Here is a 17,855-nt window from a genome sequence, read left to right on the forward strand (position 1 = left end):
GACTGGTGAATGAGCTCAGAAGGGCAACCTGCCCAGACAGAGCCTCAGCTGAGACCACAGCCGCAATGTCCTTGGAGACCTTGAGGCAGAGGGTCCAGCTGAGCCAAGCCTGGATCCTGGTAACAGAAACTGTGAGATAGTAAGTGCTCTTGTGAGTGTTAAGTTTGGGCAATGTGCCACACAGTGGCCCTCTCCTCCTCCTCCTTCTCCCCTCCATCCCTAATGCCAGCTTTCGCCAGCCTCACTGGCTCCTTCTCAGTTCTTCTCTGGTCAAATGCTCTTCTGCCTCCAAATATCTGCATCTTTGAGCTTTCCCTGTGTACATCCAGGGAGAGGAAATCCCGGGGCAAAATACCTCTAAAAACCAAAATCAGTCAAAGGGAGAAATAAAGTTTAAAATCCGTTTATTGCTTACAAGCTGCAGTCCAGGACCTTCTCTCTTTCCTGCTCCAGCAGACACCAAAAACCGGCCCTCCCTCTCACCTCTCAGGTACAGATAAGCCCTCCTAGCCCAGGTAATTACCTATTGATATGGAGATGAACTTCTCTCCACCCCTGAGGAAAGATGCAAATGCACTAAAGCCATACTTCTTTCCACCTCTGAACGCCTGTTGATATGCAGATGTACCAAAGCCAGGCGAGGTATTCTGGAAATGTTACAATTTTACCCACACCCTGGCACACTGCTCACAGATGTATGCAGGGTTGGCTGCTCTTGTCCTTCCAGTCACAGCACAAATGTCGCCCTGGAGGCCATGTAAACCCACCGGAGGGCTCCTGGCCCTCCTTCCAGCCCTGGCTTCGTGCCCTATGGCATTTGTTCTGCTATTTCACACAGAGCTTTTGTCCATCCATCCCCCCTTCAGGCTATGAGCTCCTGTAGGGCAGGGACCACGAGGGATCTTTCAGCACTGCCCCCAAGCCTAACACAGCTGCTGCTCAAGGTGAGTGCTCAGAGCACAACTGCTAAATGAATAATGAGGATCTGGAAACCACCCTCACCCCCACCTCTGAGCAGCTCACACTGGAGATGGATGCTAAAAATAAAAGGTGTCTGTTGGGTGGGAGGCAGTATAGAGCCCAGAATGAGATCTGGGTGCTCCTCCTGTTCCGGATGCCCCATTGAGCACAATGGGCACAGCCCCCCATGGCGGTCAGGGCCAGCTCTGCAGCTCTCCAACCAGAGCAATGATTCCACCCATCTCCACCAGAGGACTCCAAAGCTCCAGCAACCAGGGTCTGGTCCCTAGTCCTCAGAGCAGGTCAGTGCTCTGCCACGTTCTGCACTACCCAGACGCTCGGTACCTAGGCCTCTGTTCCCAGGGACCCCAAAGATAGAAGGCATTTACTGGATTTAGCGCAATGGGTCACTGATGGAGAGCCAAAGCCAACAGACTTTTCTTTGAGCCTGTGGGACCCTAGCGGTCCCCGCCACAAGCACATCAATGGAGAAGGTAAAGGATCTTCCCTCCCTGTCCTGGAGCCCCCTCCGCTTGGGGGTCGGGGCTTTTCCCTGCTCCCTGGCACTGCGAGTACTGTGCGCCCGGGCCGGTCGCTAGAAGCCCGGAAGCCTACGGGTGCCCGCTGGGCAGCAATCTCGGACGCTTGCGTACATCCACCTCCCACCGGTGACAATGCTTCTCCAGAGATGTGGGCGTGCCCATGAAGCGGCCAGCTAAGCGTTTCAGCCAATCGGGGCCGCGCGTTGCCGAACCCCAGCCAATAGAGGTGAACATGGCTGGCGCCACCAACCAATCGGGGCGTCCACCGCGGTAACGCCCCCGGGGAGGTGCGCGGCCGCAGCAGCAGATCCCTGAAGCATGGGGAAGATACCTGTTCTGGGCCTGGGCACCTGGAAGGTGAGGCGGCCTCGAGGGGGGGGAGGGGCGTTACCTTGCCTTTCCGCGGCGCGCGGAGTGAAGGGGACACCCTCCGGGACACCCGCATGGACAGGTGCCGCAGCTTCGTCAGCGCAGCTGATCACTGCACCTCCCTCGGGACCTCCTCTTGCGTTTGAAAAATGGAAGTTTTAGATATATATCAGATTTTCTGAAAATGCGGGTGGTCCCAATGGTATTTTGTGTAGAGGACAAATCTTATCATTATTAAGGATAGTGTTTGGGAAAACCCGGAAGGCTCGGGCTTGGGTGGACGCAGAAGGACGGGCAGGCTCCTAGCTGCATCAGAACAGCAGCCATCCTGGAAGGTTGGGGAGTGTTATCTGTATCAGTAAGATGAAGAAATGCCGACATTGCCAACTTGGCAGCTCCCGCTTCCCTCTGTAAAGGACTGGGCCTGGAAGCACTTCGGGACTTTCTCTACTTTGGACTATTTCATTCGTCAGTGATTTGAGCTAGTACTAAACAGTCTTTCAAATATCCTTTTTTTTCTTTTTTGAGATTTAGTCTTTGAATAAAAAGATGTTCACTTAAAAAATGGCACACGAAGTTACTGGATGAGTAGGAATCCGAATGATCAATCCCTGCTCCTCCAAGTATAGTTTTAATTATTTCTTCTGTGCACTTATCAACTCTTACAGGTCTCAGAAGCAGTTATTGATTGTGGTTCTTGGCATCTAGCCAAGGACGTGCATTTGGCAGCCATTCAGTAAGCATTTGATTCATCTGACTGTTTAGACTTTGACTGCCTTTGGTTCTGTCCTTCTGCAATGTGTCTTTTGCACACAGCACAGTACAGGAGCCCACAGTTCTTGCACACAGGGTAAGGGAAAGATGTGAAAACTGCTTCAAAGGTCAAAACCATTATTCCTGTTTGCTGTTGGATTTCAAGTGCGTAGAACTGGGTTAATTGTAATACCCTTCCTGACTCCACGTAAATCCTTGTTTTTATTTAGTTTTTTTTTAGTAGTGTGACATCAGAAATCTACCATCAGTATCTATTGCACCAGGAATGCTACATCAACCACCACCACCAAAAACTCAGTGGCTTACAATAGCACGTGGTTTATTGCTGCTGCATGTAGGGTAGTCAGCCAGGCAGCTCTATGGATGGAGGCCCCACTGGCTTACATGTGTGCCCTTTGACGTGCCCCTGGGGGTTACTCTCTTTGCTCAAGCAGCCTAGTCTGGGAGTATTCTTGTGATGAGCACAAAGCCCAAGAGAGCAAGGCATTGTGAGGCCTCTGCTGCATTTTCATGGCCAAAGTAAAACACAAGGACAGCTCAGATGCAAAAGGTGGGGATACAGGTCTGTCTGGGCCTGTGGAATCACTTTAAGGAGAACTGACATCTTCATAATATTAAATCTGGCTTCTACAAGCATGGTATATTTCTCTGTTAATAAATTGTCCTAAATATATTTATTCTCTGAGTACCTGCTCATATGTTTGTATAGTTTTTCCTGCAGAGCACTTGATCATCTATGATACTACTAGAAGTGATACTTCTCTGAAATTATGTATCCAACTTGTTTGCCGTTAGTGCCCAGAAAAGGTCATTTTTAGTGTATTCATCACATTTCAGCCACTGTGTTAAACTGCGCTGTTTATTAAACTCCCTATAGATTCTTTTGGGTTTTCTACATAGATGGTCTCATCATCTGCAAATAATGGTAATTCAGTTTGTTTCTAACCCTTCAGTCTCACTTTGCTTTCTCTGAGCTGCTTATATAGCTAGAACCTCCGTGACTGTGGCCATTCTTGTTTTGTTCCCGATTTTTTTGTTCTGATATTTCCTTATTTATCGTAATGTTTGCCCTAGGTTTTTTGGTTTGTTTTTGTTCTTGATTTTGTTGTTGTTTTAAATGTGGACATTCTTTATTGGGCTAAAGAGTTTCCTTTTTTCCTAATCTACTGAGAGTTTAAATAGTGAATGGGTGTTCAACATCCAGATTTTGTTATTCTTTTCTAATCTGTTCATGTGGTGAATTATTTTGGTTTTCTAATATCAAGCCATTCTTGGGTGTCTAAGATAAGCTAAATGGAATGTGGTATATTATTTTTCCACTTATGTAAGTATTATTTTACTTAGGATTTTTGCAACTATATTCACAAGTGAAATTAATGTGTAACTTTTAATATTTTTGTCTGCTTTGGTTTCAGGATTATGCTTTTTTGGTAGAATGAGTTGGGAGTATGCCCTCCTTTTCTCTTGTCCAAATTGGGATGATTTCTTTCTTGAAATTCTTGTGGAATTCTGTGTGTGTGTTTAACTAATTGCTTCATTTTAAAAATAATTATTGGACAATTCAGCTTTTATTTCACGATTTAAGTTTTTCTAGGAATTTTTCCATTTTGTTTCTTTTTTTTCCACATTGTTGGATTATATTACTGATATTTTCTTAGATTTTGAATGTCTATTTTTATCTGAATGTGCTGCATTTTATTCAGGTCACTTAATAAAATTGGTCTTTCAAGTCTTGTCAGGAGAACGTCTGCTTTTTTAAGGATTTTCCAAAAAACTAACCTCTGGCTTTGTAGATCTCTATCATATCTTTGTTCAGTACCCATTCTTATTTTCATCCCTTCTAATTTCCTGGTGGTTCTTTTTCCAACTTCAGATGGATACCTGGTTCATTCGCTCACAGCCACTCTGGATCTGTTGCTTGTTAAATAAAGGTCACTGTCCTACTACATCTCATGGGGTTATGTGAAGTTCAAGTGAGAAAGTGCTTTGTGAACCACAACGCCCCTCAGGAATGTTCTGCTTAATGATAGTGGGAGCCTCCCCAAGCTTCCACCCCTAGTTCCAGTCCCTTTGCTTTTCTTCACCCAACTTCCACATCCCCGATAGAATGCATACTGTTCCTCTGGATCTGGTCAGGTGCTCCACATACGATGGATTGTCCTTGTGAGTGTACTCTTGGCCTTTCCACTTGGACTTCGGTCTTTGCATGTAGAGGATGCGTCTTTACCTCCTTGAATCTCAGTTGTTATCTGTCCTACATTTTATTTATTCCTTTGCTCATTCAGGAAGCACAGCAACTGGCAGGCACTAAAAATACCTGTAGAGTTTGCCCCAAATAAATAAAAGAGTTGGAACTTAACCTATAAATCCTTTCTGACTCTGACTTTCCTAAATTTGTGGGCCGATTGATGCTAGTACCAGTTCAGCAACTGCATTTTTTATGTATTCTTTGCTCTACATTCTAGAGTGAAAGGGAGGACTTGGGTTGAAAAGGGGATCTAGAGCAGAATGCCGGTTGATTACCTCTGCCCTGTTCATTTTGCAGGCGGCTCCAGGGGAGGTGACGGAGGCGGTGAAAGTAGCCATAGATGTGGGCTATCGCCACTTTGACTGTGCTTACTTCTACCACAATGAGAGCGAGGTGGGAACTGGCATCCAGTGCAAGATCAGGGAAGGTGCTGTGAGGCGGGAGGACCTGTTTATCGTCAGCAAGGTAGGGCTTCACAGGCTGGAGTGGGTTGCAGAGTGTGGGCTTGGGTGCGGTAGCTGAAGCAGTGTGGGCGCCCGGGCTACCTTGGTTCCTGAAGCTGACCCACAGGACTCCTGCAGCATCATGCACCGGCTGGCCATGGTGCAGCTTCAGGGGCAGCATGGCAAGCAGGAGGGACAGCTTGAGCACAGGTACGAGGCATGGGACAGCGCACTGGGTACAGGGCCCCTGCGAGGCATGGTGTCCTTGATAGAAACTTGTAAGGCAGCAGAGAGCAGTGAGCTCTGAGCTAGCGTGGGGCTGCCATTGAAGGGGCTTACTCTTCTCCCGCCAACAGGGGCACTGCTGAAAGTTGCTGAGCAGGGAGCTTATTTTGTATGAGCTACACTCACTTGTAAGTGGGTGATTGTAGCAGCTGAAAGAGGCATGCATTTGACAGGAGGCAGTTAGGATTGGGTTAACAGCAGTGTAGGTGTAGGATAAGCCAGCCCTGCAGGCAGTGGCAGACAGGTGGAAGGGAGGAAACGCACATGCAGTACACTCGAGGCAGGCTCCCCAGGAAATACCAGGGTAGACCAAGGGTGGAGAGTTAGAGAATCACCTTGCTTTTGACTTTGAAGCAGAATGCAAAGATGTTAGGCCAGAGGCCATGGTTCCAGCCGACTTTTCTGAGTTCTGAGAGGCTGTCAGTCACTGGAAGGTGCAGGGTCTTGTGTGTAAAATGAGACTGAATTTGATAGGTTCACGAGTGATTCCCAGATCTGAAGGTCCATGATTGCAGGATTCAGTGTTGTTTCTGCAGATTTGCTCCTCTGTTTTACTTTGAGGTGATTTCTGTAGTACATCAGCACTGCCTAAACCTAGAGCAGAAGGCTGCTAAGGGGGAGGCCTAGTATGCACTGGGCCAAGGAGGGAAACCTCTCCTGAAACCCTAGGGTGGGGTGCTGGGTAAGGGGATCACTAAGAGGATCACTAAGGCTAGTCCCATAATTGAACAAGTTGCTCTGGAACAGGCCATGCCAGCAGTGGAAGTGTGCTTTCATTCCTGAAACATGGAAGAGTCATGGAATATACCTTAAAAAATAAATCACTTTAAGTACTCACCATCTGGAGGGTACTATTGTTAACCATAGGATGTGTTTACTCATTTTTTTCTGTTTTGTTAATACACTGTGTAGTTTGTTTTTATCTGGTAATCCTCTTTCTTTTACTGACTTTCATTTTTTTCTCTTCCTGTGATGGAGCCTTCTGTTATAGTTAATAATAAATAATGTAACAGAAGAAAACATTGCAAATTTTCTATTAATGGAGGGTATGGATGGAACTATCTGAACAGGCATAGGCAGTGGACTTCACTTAATTACCTATTTAGCCTGAATGGTGGTGAGGCCTTAGTAATAGAGAACCTTTGCTATGTGTCTGTTTAAATGGGAAACACAACAGAGAAATTCTTCGATTTTTCCTCATCTCCTTTCCACCTGCCAGCTTTCTTTCATTCTTTTTTGTCCCTGTGGATCCAAAATAGCCAGGCAGCCCTCCTGTCAAATATTTTGTGGTGTTTCCAGCTTCCCTTTAGTAGGAATCAAGCAGAAAGGGCCTGCTTTGGAGGCCCCTCCCTGAGGGGTCCTGAAACCATCTGGCTCCATTCTATGGCCTGTGAGTCAGGGCTTCTGCCTGTCCTCTTGTAGCTCTGGTGCACCTGCCATAAGAAGTCCTTGGTGAAAACGGCATGCTCTGGAAGTCTGAAGGCCTTGAAGCTGGATTACTTGGACCTTTACCTCATACACTGGCCCACAGGTTTCCAGGTACCACTCAGGAGGTGGTGAGATACCCCCTGGGCAGCCTCTTCCTCCTGGTGCCCCCAGAAGGTGGTGGGAAGGACTTGGCCAGCAGACAGAGCACAGGGTGCTGGGGCTCATTGGCCCCCAGCACATGCAGTTATCTCCAGGCCTTGGCTCAGGTTCCCTGAGACCCTCACTGTTCTAAAGTATATGGTTCAAACCAATGCCAGATAATGTTGGTTTTTTCTGCAGGTCTTAAGGTGAAAATAGGTTCCAAATAGGAAACCCTGCTGCTCATAGCTGCTGCTTGTGTCACTTCCCAGATCCCCGTGCACTCCTGGGCCCCGTCTCTCTGGTAGCCTCTGTTTCCCTTGGGGAAGGCCTCTGCTTTGCAGGATGCAGGTCATTTGCTTGTTCCCTCGAACAAGGTCCTGTTGCTTATGGTAGCCAGTGATTTCTTCACCTGGTTTTATTTTCTTCTCTTGATGGAAGAAAATAATCCTCTGTCCTTTAAACCCTACTCCCCCAGCCTGTGTCATTTTGGTCTTGGCCAGGATGTCCTGCACACCTGCCCCAGACTGATAGGATAGCCTGTCTGACCACGCCGTCCATCACCCAGGAGGCTCCCAGGAGGACACAAGTCCCAGAGAGGATGTCCCTTTTGCGTGGGGTGGAGTAGGTGCCTGCTGCCTGGGCAGCTGCCATGTGTGCACCTGGTATGAGGCTGTCTCCGCATGTGCCAAGCTGTGCATTATCTTTTTAGGTTAAACAACAAAAGCCACTTGATTCTAATGCAGCTTTACTTTAAGGTTTTGTATTTAGTTTCAGTAAAGGATGTAGTAATTGTCCATTGGTCACATTAATAGAGAACAAGAACAGAAGATGCCCGGGAAGCAAAGCAAGACAATGATTCAGAAATAATTTCTGTCTTTTTGGAATCTGGTGTTTTCAGAGAATAAGAATAAAATAATGGTAATAGCTATCATTAATAGCTATTAAAATGATGAGAATGGGCTTATCGTCAGCTGTTAGTACTATTTTGAGATGTACCAGCACTGTTTTAGGTGCTTTACACATATTAACTCAGTTAGTCTTCACATGGTTCCCCGAGGCGGTACTGTCAATGACTCCCTCGAACATACCATGAGCTGAGGCCAGAAGGACTTTCTCATGGTCCCAGTGGCGGCTGCTCAGATCAGGTATCCGCTTCTCACTCCTCAGACCCTTGCAGTTGGCTGCCGGGCAGTAGGAAAGGAGACACCTCGGATCACTGGGCAAATGAGAGCAGAAGCCTATTTGTGATTATGAGAGTGGACACAGCATAAGTGCTTGCAGGGAGTCCAGAGCAGGTGGACAGTCCTTGGCGTGTCACTAGTGCCGGGGTGACAGCACACCCTCACCCCACCCCCCAGGAGCTGTGGCCTGCTGTACTGGCTGCTGACCAGCAGAGCAGACTCCAGGGCCCGGCCAGGCCGGGAAAGACTTGTACACAGGCCGAATGTCAACTGGCAGCCGGCATTGGAGCAAAACAGTTCGTCATGAAAAATCCCCCTGAAGTGTGTGCATCAGGCTGTGATTTTAGACATTCTCCCACTATTGCTCAGGAGACTGATTAGGTGTCCCTGAGTAAACTGCCATCCACTGTCCACCCTGTGGCCTGCTCCACAGAGCTCTGCAGGGCCAGGTGACCAGCAGGTGCCCTGCCTGGATGAATTTCCACCATTATCTCCCACCACAAGTCATTATCTCCCACCACAGGGGTTGTCTGCAGAAAAGAAGATCTAGCCGTGGACTTTGGAGGAAGGGCCTTGAGCTCTTAAGACTTGAGGGCCCTGGTCCCAGTTTCCACCCAAAGTCGCTAAATAGTTTTCTGACAACGGATAGGATTCAAGGTCTTCCTGTCCTGTGAGAGGTGGGCAGGGACCCTGAAGGCTGGCAGGGACTTTGCCAGCCCTCCAGTCCCAGACCAGCATTGTAAAGGGGAAGGCTAGAGCTGGGAGAAGGGAAGCCGCCACCTCCTGACCCCTGGGCAGCTCTCTTCCCTCCATTGGCCCTCTCCCACCCACTCCACTGTAAACTTCTTTTCCTCTGGTTCTTGCAGGCTGGGGAGAAAGACTTGCCTTTGGACCACAGCGGCTTGGCCATACCCAGTGACACAGACTTCCTGGACACATGGGAGGTAAGCCGAGCCCCCAGCCGGGCCTATCCTGCTGGCATGCCTCCCATTCAGACCTCAGGCTTTCTGTGTTCAGAGACCCCAGGCTGTACACTCAAGGCTCACGGCAGGAGGCAGCATGATTCCTGCTGTGGCCTCAGATGCTGTGCAGTGCCTGGACGGGCCTGGTTGGGCCATCTCTTAAAACACTTGCTTTAGGGATTACTAATTCAGAACTCCCTTTCTTCTCAAATGTTAGGTTTTTGATTAAAATTTTAATGGGTCATTACAGAAAATACAGAAGAATACAAACAACCCCTTTTTTCATTTCTCAGCGGTAACCACTGCTGACACTGTCAGCTTTTCAGGCGATAATGGGTGGCATGGTGAGGTTGGGTTGGCTGGGGAGCCTGGAGGAAGGATGGCCGTGTGTCAGCCCACTGCCGCAGTCCAGGAAGGGATGGGGCCTGAGGTAAAGAGGCAAGTGTGGGGTCACAGCAGGGGACTGATGGGGGCAGGCGGCAACCGTGAGGCATGGGGAGGACACGTGGTCAAAGTGGAGCTTGCTGTTATAAGGAGACAATGTCCTGGGCCATTCAGGAGATTGATGGGTACAGGTGCAGGGGTGCCCCGGGCCATCCAGGCAGCAGGGAGGGGAGCCACCCAGGAGGGACCCCAATCAGCCCATCCTCTCCTCCCATTTCTCTTAAAACATGTGAATCAGTGATAGGTTAGCTGAGGGCCCAGGGCCCCCAGCCTTTCTGTCACTGTATTGCTTCTCCTGAAAGATATGGGTTAACCTGGGCTGTTTGTGTAACACGGGTGAGGGTCCACACAGACCCTGGTCACTCCCTTGGGGCCTGTCAGGACTTACTGATGACCAACCGCCCCGGCAACAGGCCACGTCTTCATGAGCCCGAGGGCCAGGCCAGCTTGTTGGCCAGTGACCAGCACAAAGCTTTGAGTTGCTCTTCTCCTGAGTCTCTGAAAATGTTAACTAGAAGGGAACATCATTGTGCTTAAGTAGACTAAGCTAGGTGGAAAGAGGTGAGCTCCTAAAGGCAGCAGTGGACGTCCTGCCAAACACTGTAATCAGCAGATGTTCCAAGTAAGGGAAATCATAACAGCCAAAGGGTGTTGAACGTCTGCTCAATCCCAGGCCTCAGCTAATTGCTCTGCGCACTGCATGTGATGGGGTCATTGAAATGACCCTGTGGCACGGGCAAGGTCGTCCTCGCTCTGCAGATGAGGAAACTGAGGCCCTGCCCGCTAAGCAGCCTAACTGGGAGCAAGCCTCAAGTACAAAAATGCTCATGAGGCACCACGTGAACTATTGTGAGCCAGTTTTAGAAAAGAATGCCAAGGAATGAGAGACACAGATTGCCAGTGGGTGGACAGCACCCATATGCCCAAAATAAATCTCTGTTCTCTTTAGGCCATGGAGGACCTGGTCATTGCAGGGCTGGTGAAAGCCATCGGGGTGTCCAACTTCAACCATGAGCAGCTTGAGAGACTTTTGAATAAACCCAACTTGAGGTTCAAGCCGGTGACTAACCAGGTAAGCTTGTTAACAGCTAAGAGGCTTTCACTGTGGAGTTGACTGTTCCACTGTTACCTCCACACGGCTATACTGGAAATGGAAGGAAGGGTGGAGCACCAAGTTGGCATTTTGCTGCAGTGACTAGAGCAGTGAGGCAGTGATGGGTAGGCAGAGGCCTGGCTTAAAGGCCTGACTGGGTAGGTGGTACCCCTGGCAGGTGGGGCCTGAGCTGGGTGTAGTTCACCAGGTGTGTTCAGAAGTGGGGAAATGTCCCAGCACACACCCTCTGCCCTAGCTAATGAGAAGCTCAAAGGCCAAGGCATGCAAGCTTCCTGGGGAGGCCCAGGGAGCCCTCTCCTCTGTCTCCAGCCCCTGTAGACTGCAATCTGCAGTGCTGGATCCTGACTGACCCTCAGAGCAGACTCACAGATTGCTGAAGTGGGTGCAGAGAAATGACTTATAAGGAGAGGGTGCTGTGTCTTCCCAGCTGGCTGGCTGTGCATGGGGAAAGGGCATTTTTGCATTATGTAAACTTTTGGTTAAAGTGTTTGCATACATATGAAAAAGCACACAGAAAAATGGAGCTTGGTAAATCCTCACCAGCTGAAACTAGCTCTGTATCCAGCATCTAGGTCAAGAAGCAGAACAAGACCAGCCCCTGGAAGCCTGCCACTCTCTGTAGGGCCAAGAGCAGCCACCAGCATGGACTGCTTTTGAACTTACGTAGATGAAATAATGTCTTATGTGCTCTCTTGCATCTGGCTTCTTTTACACAACATCATATTTGTTAGATTTGTCCACATTTATGTGGTATTCCCACAATTTATTATCCAATCCCATGGTAATGGGCACTTAGGGAGTTTCAAGTTTGGAGATACTAAGAATAGAGCATAGAAAAAGCTCTATGCTTTATAAGTAACCTTTATAATTGAGGCATAGCATAGATCAAGTGCATGACTCTGGAAGGGTCATAGCTCAGTGAACTTCCACAAGTGAGCATACTGAGTGTTCAGCACCCAGAGACAGAAACAACACCCCCGCCTTCTAGAAGCACTTCTAGGCCCACCCGCGCAGAGAGCGGCCACTGCCAGCTGTAGCAAACCTTGCTTTCTTGCTTTAAAGCCTCATGTGCACAGTCTGTGAACGTGCAGAGGAGTCCCCACTCCACCTTTTGTTGGGTAGCACTTTAAATCGCAGGGAGCGTATGTGCCTGAGGTGGAGGAGTAGGGCCTGTTTCCTAATTGGGCAGTGACACCCCAGGGAGTTCCAAAGCCCAGTGTCCTCTTTCCATTGCACTGCAGTTTTTCCTGAACTGCAAAGGCACTGTGTGTGGTTCTTAATCCACTCTACATGAGGACTTAAGTCTACAAACCACCGGGACAGGCACAGGAGAAGGAAGTTGGAGAACGTAGGAGAGCTGGGAATCCTGCTCCTGAGTTGCTTACTGCGCCCACTGGAGTCACCTGTAACATGTCTGCCCTGGAGCTCCGCAGCTTCATTCACTCCACAGATACTTAGGGAGTCCTTCCATGGGCCCAGCTTTTTCCTGATGTTGGGGAGCTGTCTGAGAACAGAACAGGCCAGAGGCAGTGGCTTCCCACAGCTCACGTCCTAGTGGCTGCAGACAGACAGCAGTGAGTAGCTACCCTGCCTGCGATGTCACATGATGCTTTGTGCTAGAGGAAAACAAACGGAAGGTGGTGGGAGCGCCTACCAAGGTGTTCCCCGGCCCCGTGTCAGCTGGCATCCTGGCGATGGTGGAGGAGTCCAGCCTCTCACCTGATGGGCAGAGATGCTGGAGCCGGGAGCTGAGACAGAGCTCCATGGGGCAGCCACGGCAGCAATGCCGGCACTCTTTCCTGGGGTCCTGCTGGCCCCACTCAGCCGTGGTAAGCTGTGGCTGGTTCTCTTTGCAGATTGAGTGCCACCCATACCTCACTCAGGAGAAGCTGATCAGCTTCTGCCAATCCAGAGATGTGTCTGTGACCGCTTACCGGCCCCTTGGCGGTTCCAGGTAGGGAGCACCAGTGGTTGTGAGTTGAGGCCCTAGCAGGAAACAGAGCAGCTCCAGTTGGATTTGGGGAGTTAGTGGAGGGTATAAGGAAGATGGTGAGGTGTGGAGAGACCACCCCTGCTGCCAGTGGACCTGTGGGCTGCAGGAGGGAGCGGTACTGGGAGCCAGAGGGGCTCCCTCGAGAAGGGCAGGGACCTTTTACCAGACATCCCACTGGAGGCGACCTCCGCACTGAGCTAATGACTGCAGTGTCCAGGCCCCCACTGGTCCGCTGTCCCAGGTGGTTCACGGATTACTCGGCCTCTGTAGAGCTCCAGCCCCACACACCATCTTCCCCAGAACCCAGCTGGTGCTCTGTGCTCCCTGCACCAGCCAACAAGCAGCTGCCACTCAGCCGCCTAGACCAGGAACTCAGCAGTCACCCCTTTTCAGTCCCCCAAGCCAACCATCAGCAAGAGCTGCTAGTCATTCTGCCAGAAAACTTGGAGTGTGTCTCTGTGTCGTTCTCACCATCACTGCCTAGGTTAAGTAAGAATTCTTTCTGGTGATTATAGCAATTAGATTTGCCCAGTTCAAGTCCGTTGTCCACATGGGAGCAGAAGGGAACCTCTCAACACCTTCATGTCACTTTCCTGAAAAAGCCTTCAGGGCTTGGCATGGCCTGGGAGTCCTGGCTAGCCTGGGCTATGCCTATTTCTGGCCTTACTTCTTCCTTCAAACCATGTATGCATCAGCCATTGAAAATTCTGTCAGGTTCCTGGGACAGAACGTTTTCTTTCTAGTCTCTGTGCCTTTGCATATCCTGTTCTCTTTCCTAGAAACCTTGTCATCTTCTTTTTAATCTCACTAACTCCAATTTCTAACATAAAGCTCAATTCAGCATCACCTCATCCAGAAAGCCCTCTTGACTTTCCGGGTTCAGGTTTTTTCCGCAGTATTTTGACACACTATCTTGCCATTATTTTCGCCTTAGTCCCTCCCACTCTTCAGAACTGCTGGATTGGGGAACACATCTAGTTCATGCCTCTCCACCAGCCCCTGCCTCAGTGCCTGGGACATAGGTGGGCCCAGAAGAGGCAAAGTATTTGTTATTACCTGTGTGTCCCCCACAGGAAATGGGGCACATGTGTTTGAACTTGGTAGCTGCTAGGGAATTGCTAGAAGCTAGGTCATATTCCACAGCTGAGCTTGAAGCTGTGGAGCCAGGGAGAGAGGGTGCAGGGCTGGTGGAGACCCTGGGCATGCAGCGGGTGATGCGGGCTTCCTGTCTTCTCCAGGACGCACTGAGCACTGTTGCCAGCCTGGTGCTTGAAACATAGTACCTGTTTAATAAATGTTCACTGAGAACGGGGCTCTCCCAAGTGATCGGAGCCTATCCCTTGCTGGACAGACACTGAGGGCTTGAACCATGGTCCTGTCCTTAATTGTCTGCTTAGTGATCCACATGTGCAGGATCTCAACTTTTATCTGGTATTTGAGGTGAACTTTTATGAAATTATCATCATTATCAACAATTACTTATTAATGGGACTGTAGGCACTATTCTGGGTCCAACTAAGAAGCCAGCCTTTAAATGTCAGAGCAGCCGAAGCGCACAAAGCCCATCGTCCCCTACACTCTGAAGGTGCCTCATGGTTCTTGAGGAAAAGCACCTGAAAAGGGGTGTGTCCAGCTGTGTCCCCCAAAGTGTTTACTTAAGTGGTTATCTCTAGGTGGTAGGGTTTGAGTGATGAGCTTTTCTGCATCATTTAAATTTACTACACTGAGCAACTTATGATCAGACAAAAATAAATATAGATTTTCCATTTTGGAGAAAGTTTTGTGTCTTTAAAGAAGGAAGCTCCCATATTTGGCCTCATCGCCCTGCCCTCGTGTTCTCTCTAGTCAGGGAGTTCACTTGATGGATGACCCCATGATCCAGACGATCGCTCAGAAGTACGGGAAGTCGGCAGCTCAGGTAGGTGGTGGGGCCCACTGGTGCTGGCACCACCTCTTCCCCCAAGCAGGGACCGGGCGGGGGCAGGGGTCCCTCACTGTGGACAAGTGAATGACCGACTTGACCAACTAGGACACCAGCATCGGGGTCCATGTTCATTCACACAGGCCACGCTCTTGTCTCAGCCCATCCAGGCCCAGTGGGGCCATCGGTCAGATGGCCCCGCCACCAGCAGGGGAAAGCTGATGAGCTTCTGCCTTGGTCCAATGGCCAGTGTTTTGGGGGTGTGCCACGCCAATGAGTTCTTGTTAAGGATCAGCACGTCCTGGGAGCTGCGCCTCCGGCCAGCCAAGGGCACTTTCTGGAGAACAGTGCAGAAAACGCCAGTTTGTCTCCTAAAAGACATGCAGATGAAAGAGCTTGTGGTCAAAGCTCTGGTTGTTGCTAAGTTTTGGACTTTACTGCACGATAAGACGTGACTGAGGAAAACAGCTGAGTCCACCTCCAGGTGACTTCCCTTTGTCTAATACCAGACTTCTTTTTTCCTTCAGATTTTGATCCGATTTCAGATCCAGAGGAATGTGATCGTGATTCCCAAATCCATCACCCCAGCACGGATTCTTGAGAATATCCAGGGAAGTGTTCCCTGTTACATCAGAGGGTGTGGGATCATGTGTCAATGGGGGGCCAACCCCTGTAACAAACAGGTCTGGCCCTCTGTGGCCCTGACAGAGCAGAGGCAGGAGGAAGTGTCAGCCATATTGGGGTTGGGGGGAACCCATGCACCCAGATGGGCTTCCCCAGCCTGGAGCCGGCAAGCAGGATAAAACGGGGAAAAGGAGAGGCAGTGAGCTGGCTAGGGTGCCAGCCAGACACCTGCTCACCCACCCCTCAGTGGCCCTGACCTCAACTGTGGGTACCCCTCAGAACTGACCCAGAGGCTCCTCTGCAGTCAGAGCTGCTGTGGATGCTGAGTCCTGGACTCCTGCTGACCTGGGGTGGCAGATCCTCTGTGAGGGAGGCTGGCTGCTGACTTGGGGTGGAGGACCCTCCGTGGGGGAGGCTGGCTGCTGACTTGGGGTGGAGGACCCTCCATGGGGGAGGCTGGGGCCCCGGAGCCTGTCCCCTCCAGGGGCATGTTGGAGTCACTCTGCACCTTCTTTCCCATCTCCTCAACTGTGGTTCAGGGTTGGCTCTCTTTATTTTAGGAGTGGGTCACATTCCTCAAATGTTAGGGGCAAAAAAGTGGGGGGCAGCTTCAAGGACTATTTGAGGAGGAGCAGACATAAAACTCACTCTGCCAAGAGCACTGTCAGAGTTCATGACCCTGGGGCTCCATGTCTCCCTGGCTGGTGGCACTTGAGGAACAAATGTTTTTGGTTAAATTTGGAGGTTTCTTTGCTTGTTTTGAGCAGTGGGAAAAATTCCTTGCTTCACCTTTACCTGTTGCAGTAGGTCCCCTGCTCCTGGGATGAGTGCAGCACTTGCCTGAGTTTCCCTGGCCCGAACCAGCCAGGCTAAGCCAGCGCAGGGCAAACCGTCAGAGCCCACGTGCATTTGGGAACAGGTGGATGCTCAGGGACATGGGTGTCACACCTAGTGAGTGGTTGACATGTGTGTCCGCAGCAGTCTAACACATGTCCCACTAAGTGCTCACTGAACTAAATTTCCTATGAACATTTATTTCTGGTTCCAGGTGTTTGATTTTGAATTATCAGAACAGGATGTGGAGGACATCCTCAGCCTGGACAGGAATCTCCGATTGGCCACGTTTCCCATGTAAATATGACTCTTTCACTTCCTTTCAAAATCAAGGGAGCAATGTTCAGATTGACGGGTTCCCAAATAAGTGTTGATTACGTATGTTTAGGTTAACTAGACCTTCTTCTCCTAATTCTCTCCTGTTTGAGGGTGGGCCACTGAATGACTCCAAAAATCAATTTAATACTCTAGGAAGTTAAAAAATATGTAACTGTATCTTTTGTAATATTTCTCTTAAAAATAATAATCATTCTTTGTTTCTGTTGTTCAATGTTTTTCTGTTTTTCAGAGCTGTAAACCACAAGGACTATCCTTTCAGCATAGAGTACTGAGGATGGCTTCCTCTCCTCCTCAGCTCGGCCCGGACGGATCCCCTGCCTGAAACACCTGTCTGCCCGCCTCTGTGCTGCCCATGGTGGGGCAGCAGTGGACAGGGATGGGAGGGACAAGGTCTGATTTGGGGGGAAGGACTCCGGCCTGGAACAGAAGCCGAGTTCACTGAGAAATCCACGCAGCCGAGTGCAGGCTAAGTGATAAGGAAGTGTCAAGAGATCACAGAGGGTTGGTGGCCTCCACAGAGAGCCCATGCAAGCCCTGAGGTCCCTGGAGCATCTGTGGGGGGGTTCTTAGGAGACATGCTTTGTGGCCTGCACTCTCGAAAAGAAGATTCTGATGACTCAGGAATTCTTGCCTTTGCATTAAAAAAAAAAAGTATTATGAAATATTGTAACATATGCCAGAGCTGACCCAGCATAGTGCATGTCTGCACTGGAACTGGCTGCAGCACTTATCAGCCTGCCTGGCTTACCTTAACCTGCCCTCCCCTGTCTCTGTCCCCCAGGGGATTGTGAAGCAAGAGCCACACCTGCACACGTGGGAGGGAAAGCAGGTGAAAGTGGGGCAGTGTCTCAGTGAAACGTGGAAACTTATTTAAAACCTAAGTTCTAATTTTTAAATGCTACCTTGTAATAAAACCTTCTGGGAAGTCAAATTATATCCGTGGACACACCAAACTGGAGACCAAGTGTGGGTCACCCCCGTGCCCTCAGAGTTCAGGATGTCCAGACTCACTGAATCAGGAGGGGTCCGGGGGCCTTGCAGTGGCTTCCAGCTCCGCCCAGGCCTCCCTGCTCTCCTGTGTCTCCAGTCTCTGGCCCAGTCCTGTTCCCCTGCCAGCACAGTCTCTGGGGATGTGACCTTCAGTGCATCCACCATTTCAGCCAGCCTGCCTCTAGGACTCTGCTTCTGCCCCAGCTGGTCCCCACCTCAGCCTACTGTGTGAGGCCTGGCCTGGTGCCTGGAGGAGGGAGGGA

At 49.9% G+C, this 17,855-nt stretch overlaps 1 protein-coding gene across 5 annotated transcripts; it reads left to right on the forward strand.

The window, feature by feature from the left end:
• Positions 1–1,045: 1,045 nt before the first annotated feature.
• Positions 1,046–17,538, forward strand: AKR1E2 (aldo-keto reductase family 1 member E2). Of its 5 annotated transcripts, none has more exons than XM_057498119.1 (10): positions 1,052–1,859; positions 5,191–5,358; positions 7,044–7,160; positions 9,238–9,315; positions 10,727–10,849; positions 12,748–12,845; positions 14,730–14,802; positions 15,333–15,411; positions 16,473–16,560; positions 16,832–17,538. In XM_057498119.1, the coding sequence occupies exons 1-10, from the start codon at positions 1,821–1,823 to the stop codon at positions 16,872–16,874; spliced, it is 906 nt and encodes a 301-aa protein (XP_057354102.1). In that variant the 5' UTR covers positions 1,052–1,820; the 3' UTR covers positions 16,875–17,538. The 5 variants fall into 5 exon arrangements, with proteins under 5 accessions (XP_057354105.1, XP_057354102.1, XP_057354101.1 ...); XM_057498118.1 differs by lacking the exon at positions 1,052–1,859 and adding an exon at positions 1,931–2,011; XM_057498120.1 differs by lacking the exon at positions 1,052–1,859 and adding an exon at positions 2,051–3,283.
• The last annotated feature ends 317 nt before the right edge of the window (positions 17,539–17,855 follow it).

This window comes from Manis pentadactyla, chromosome 3 (assembly GCF_030020395.1).
Source record: "Manis pentadactyla isolate mManPen7 chromosome 3, mManPen7.hap1, whole genome shotgun sequence".
NCBI classification, from domain to species: domain Eukaryota; kingdom Metazoa; phylum Chordata; class Mammalia; order Pholidota; family Manidae; genus Manis; species Manis pentadactyla.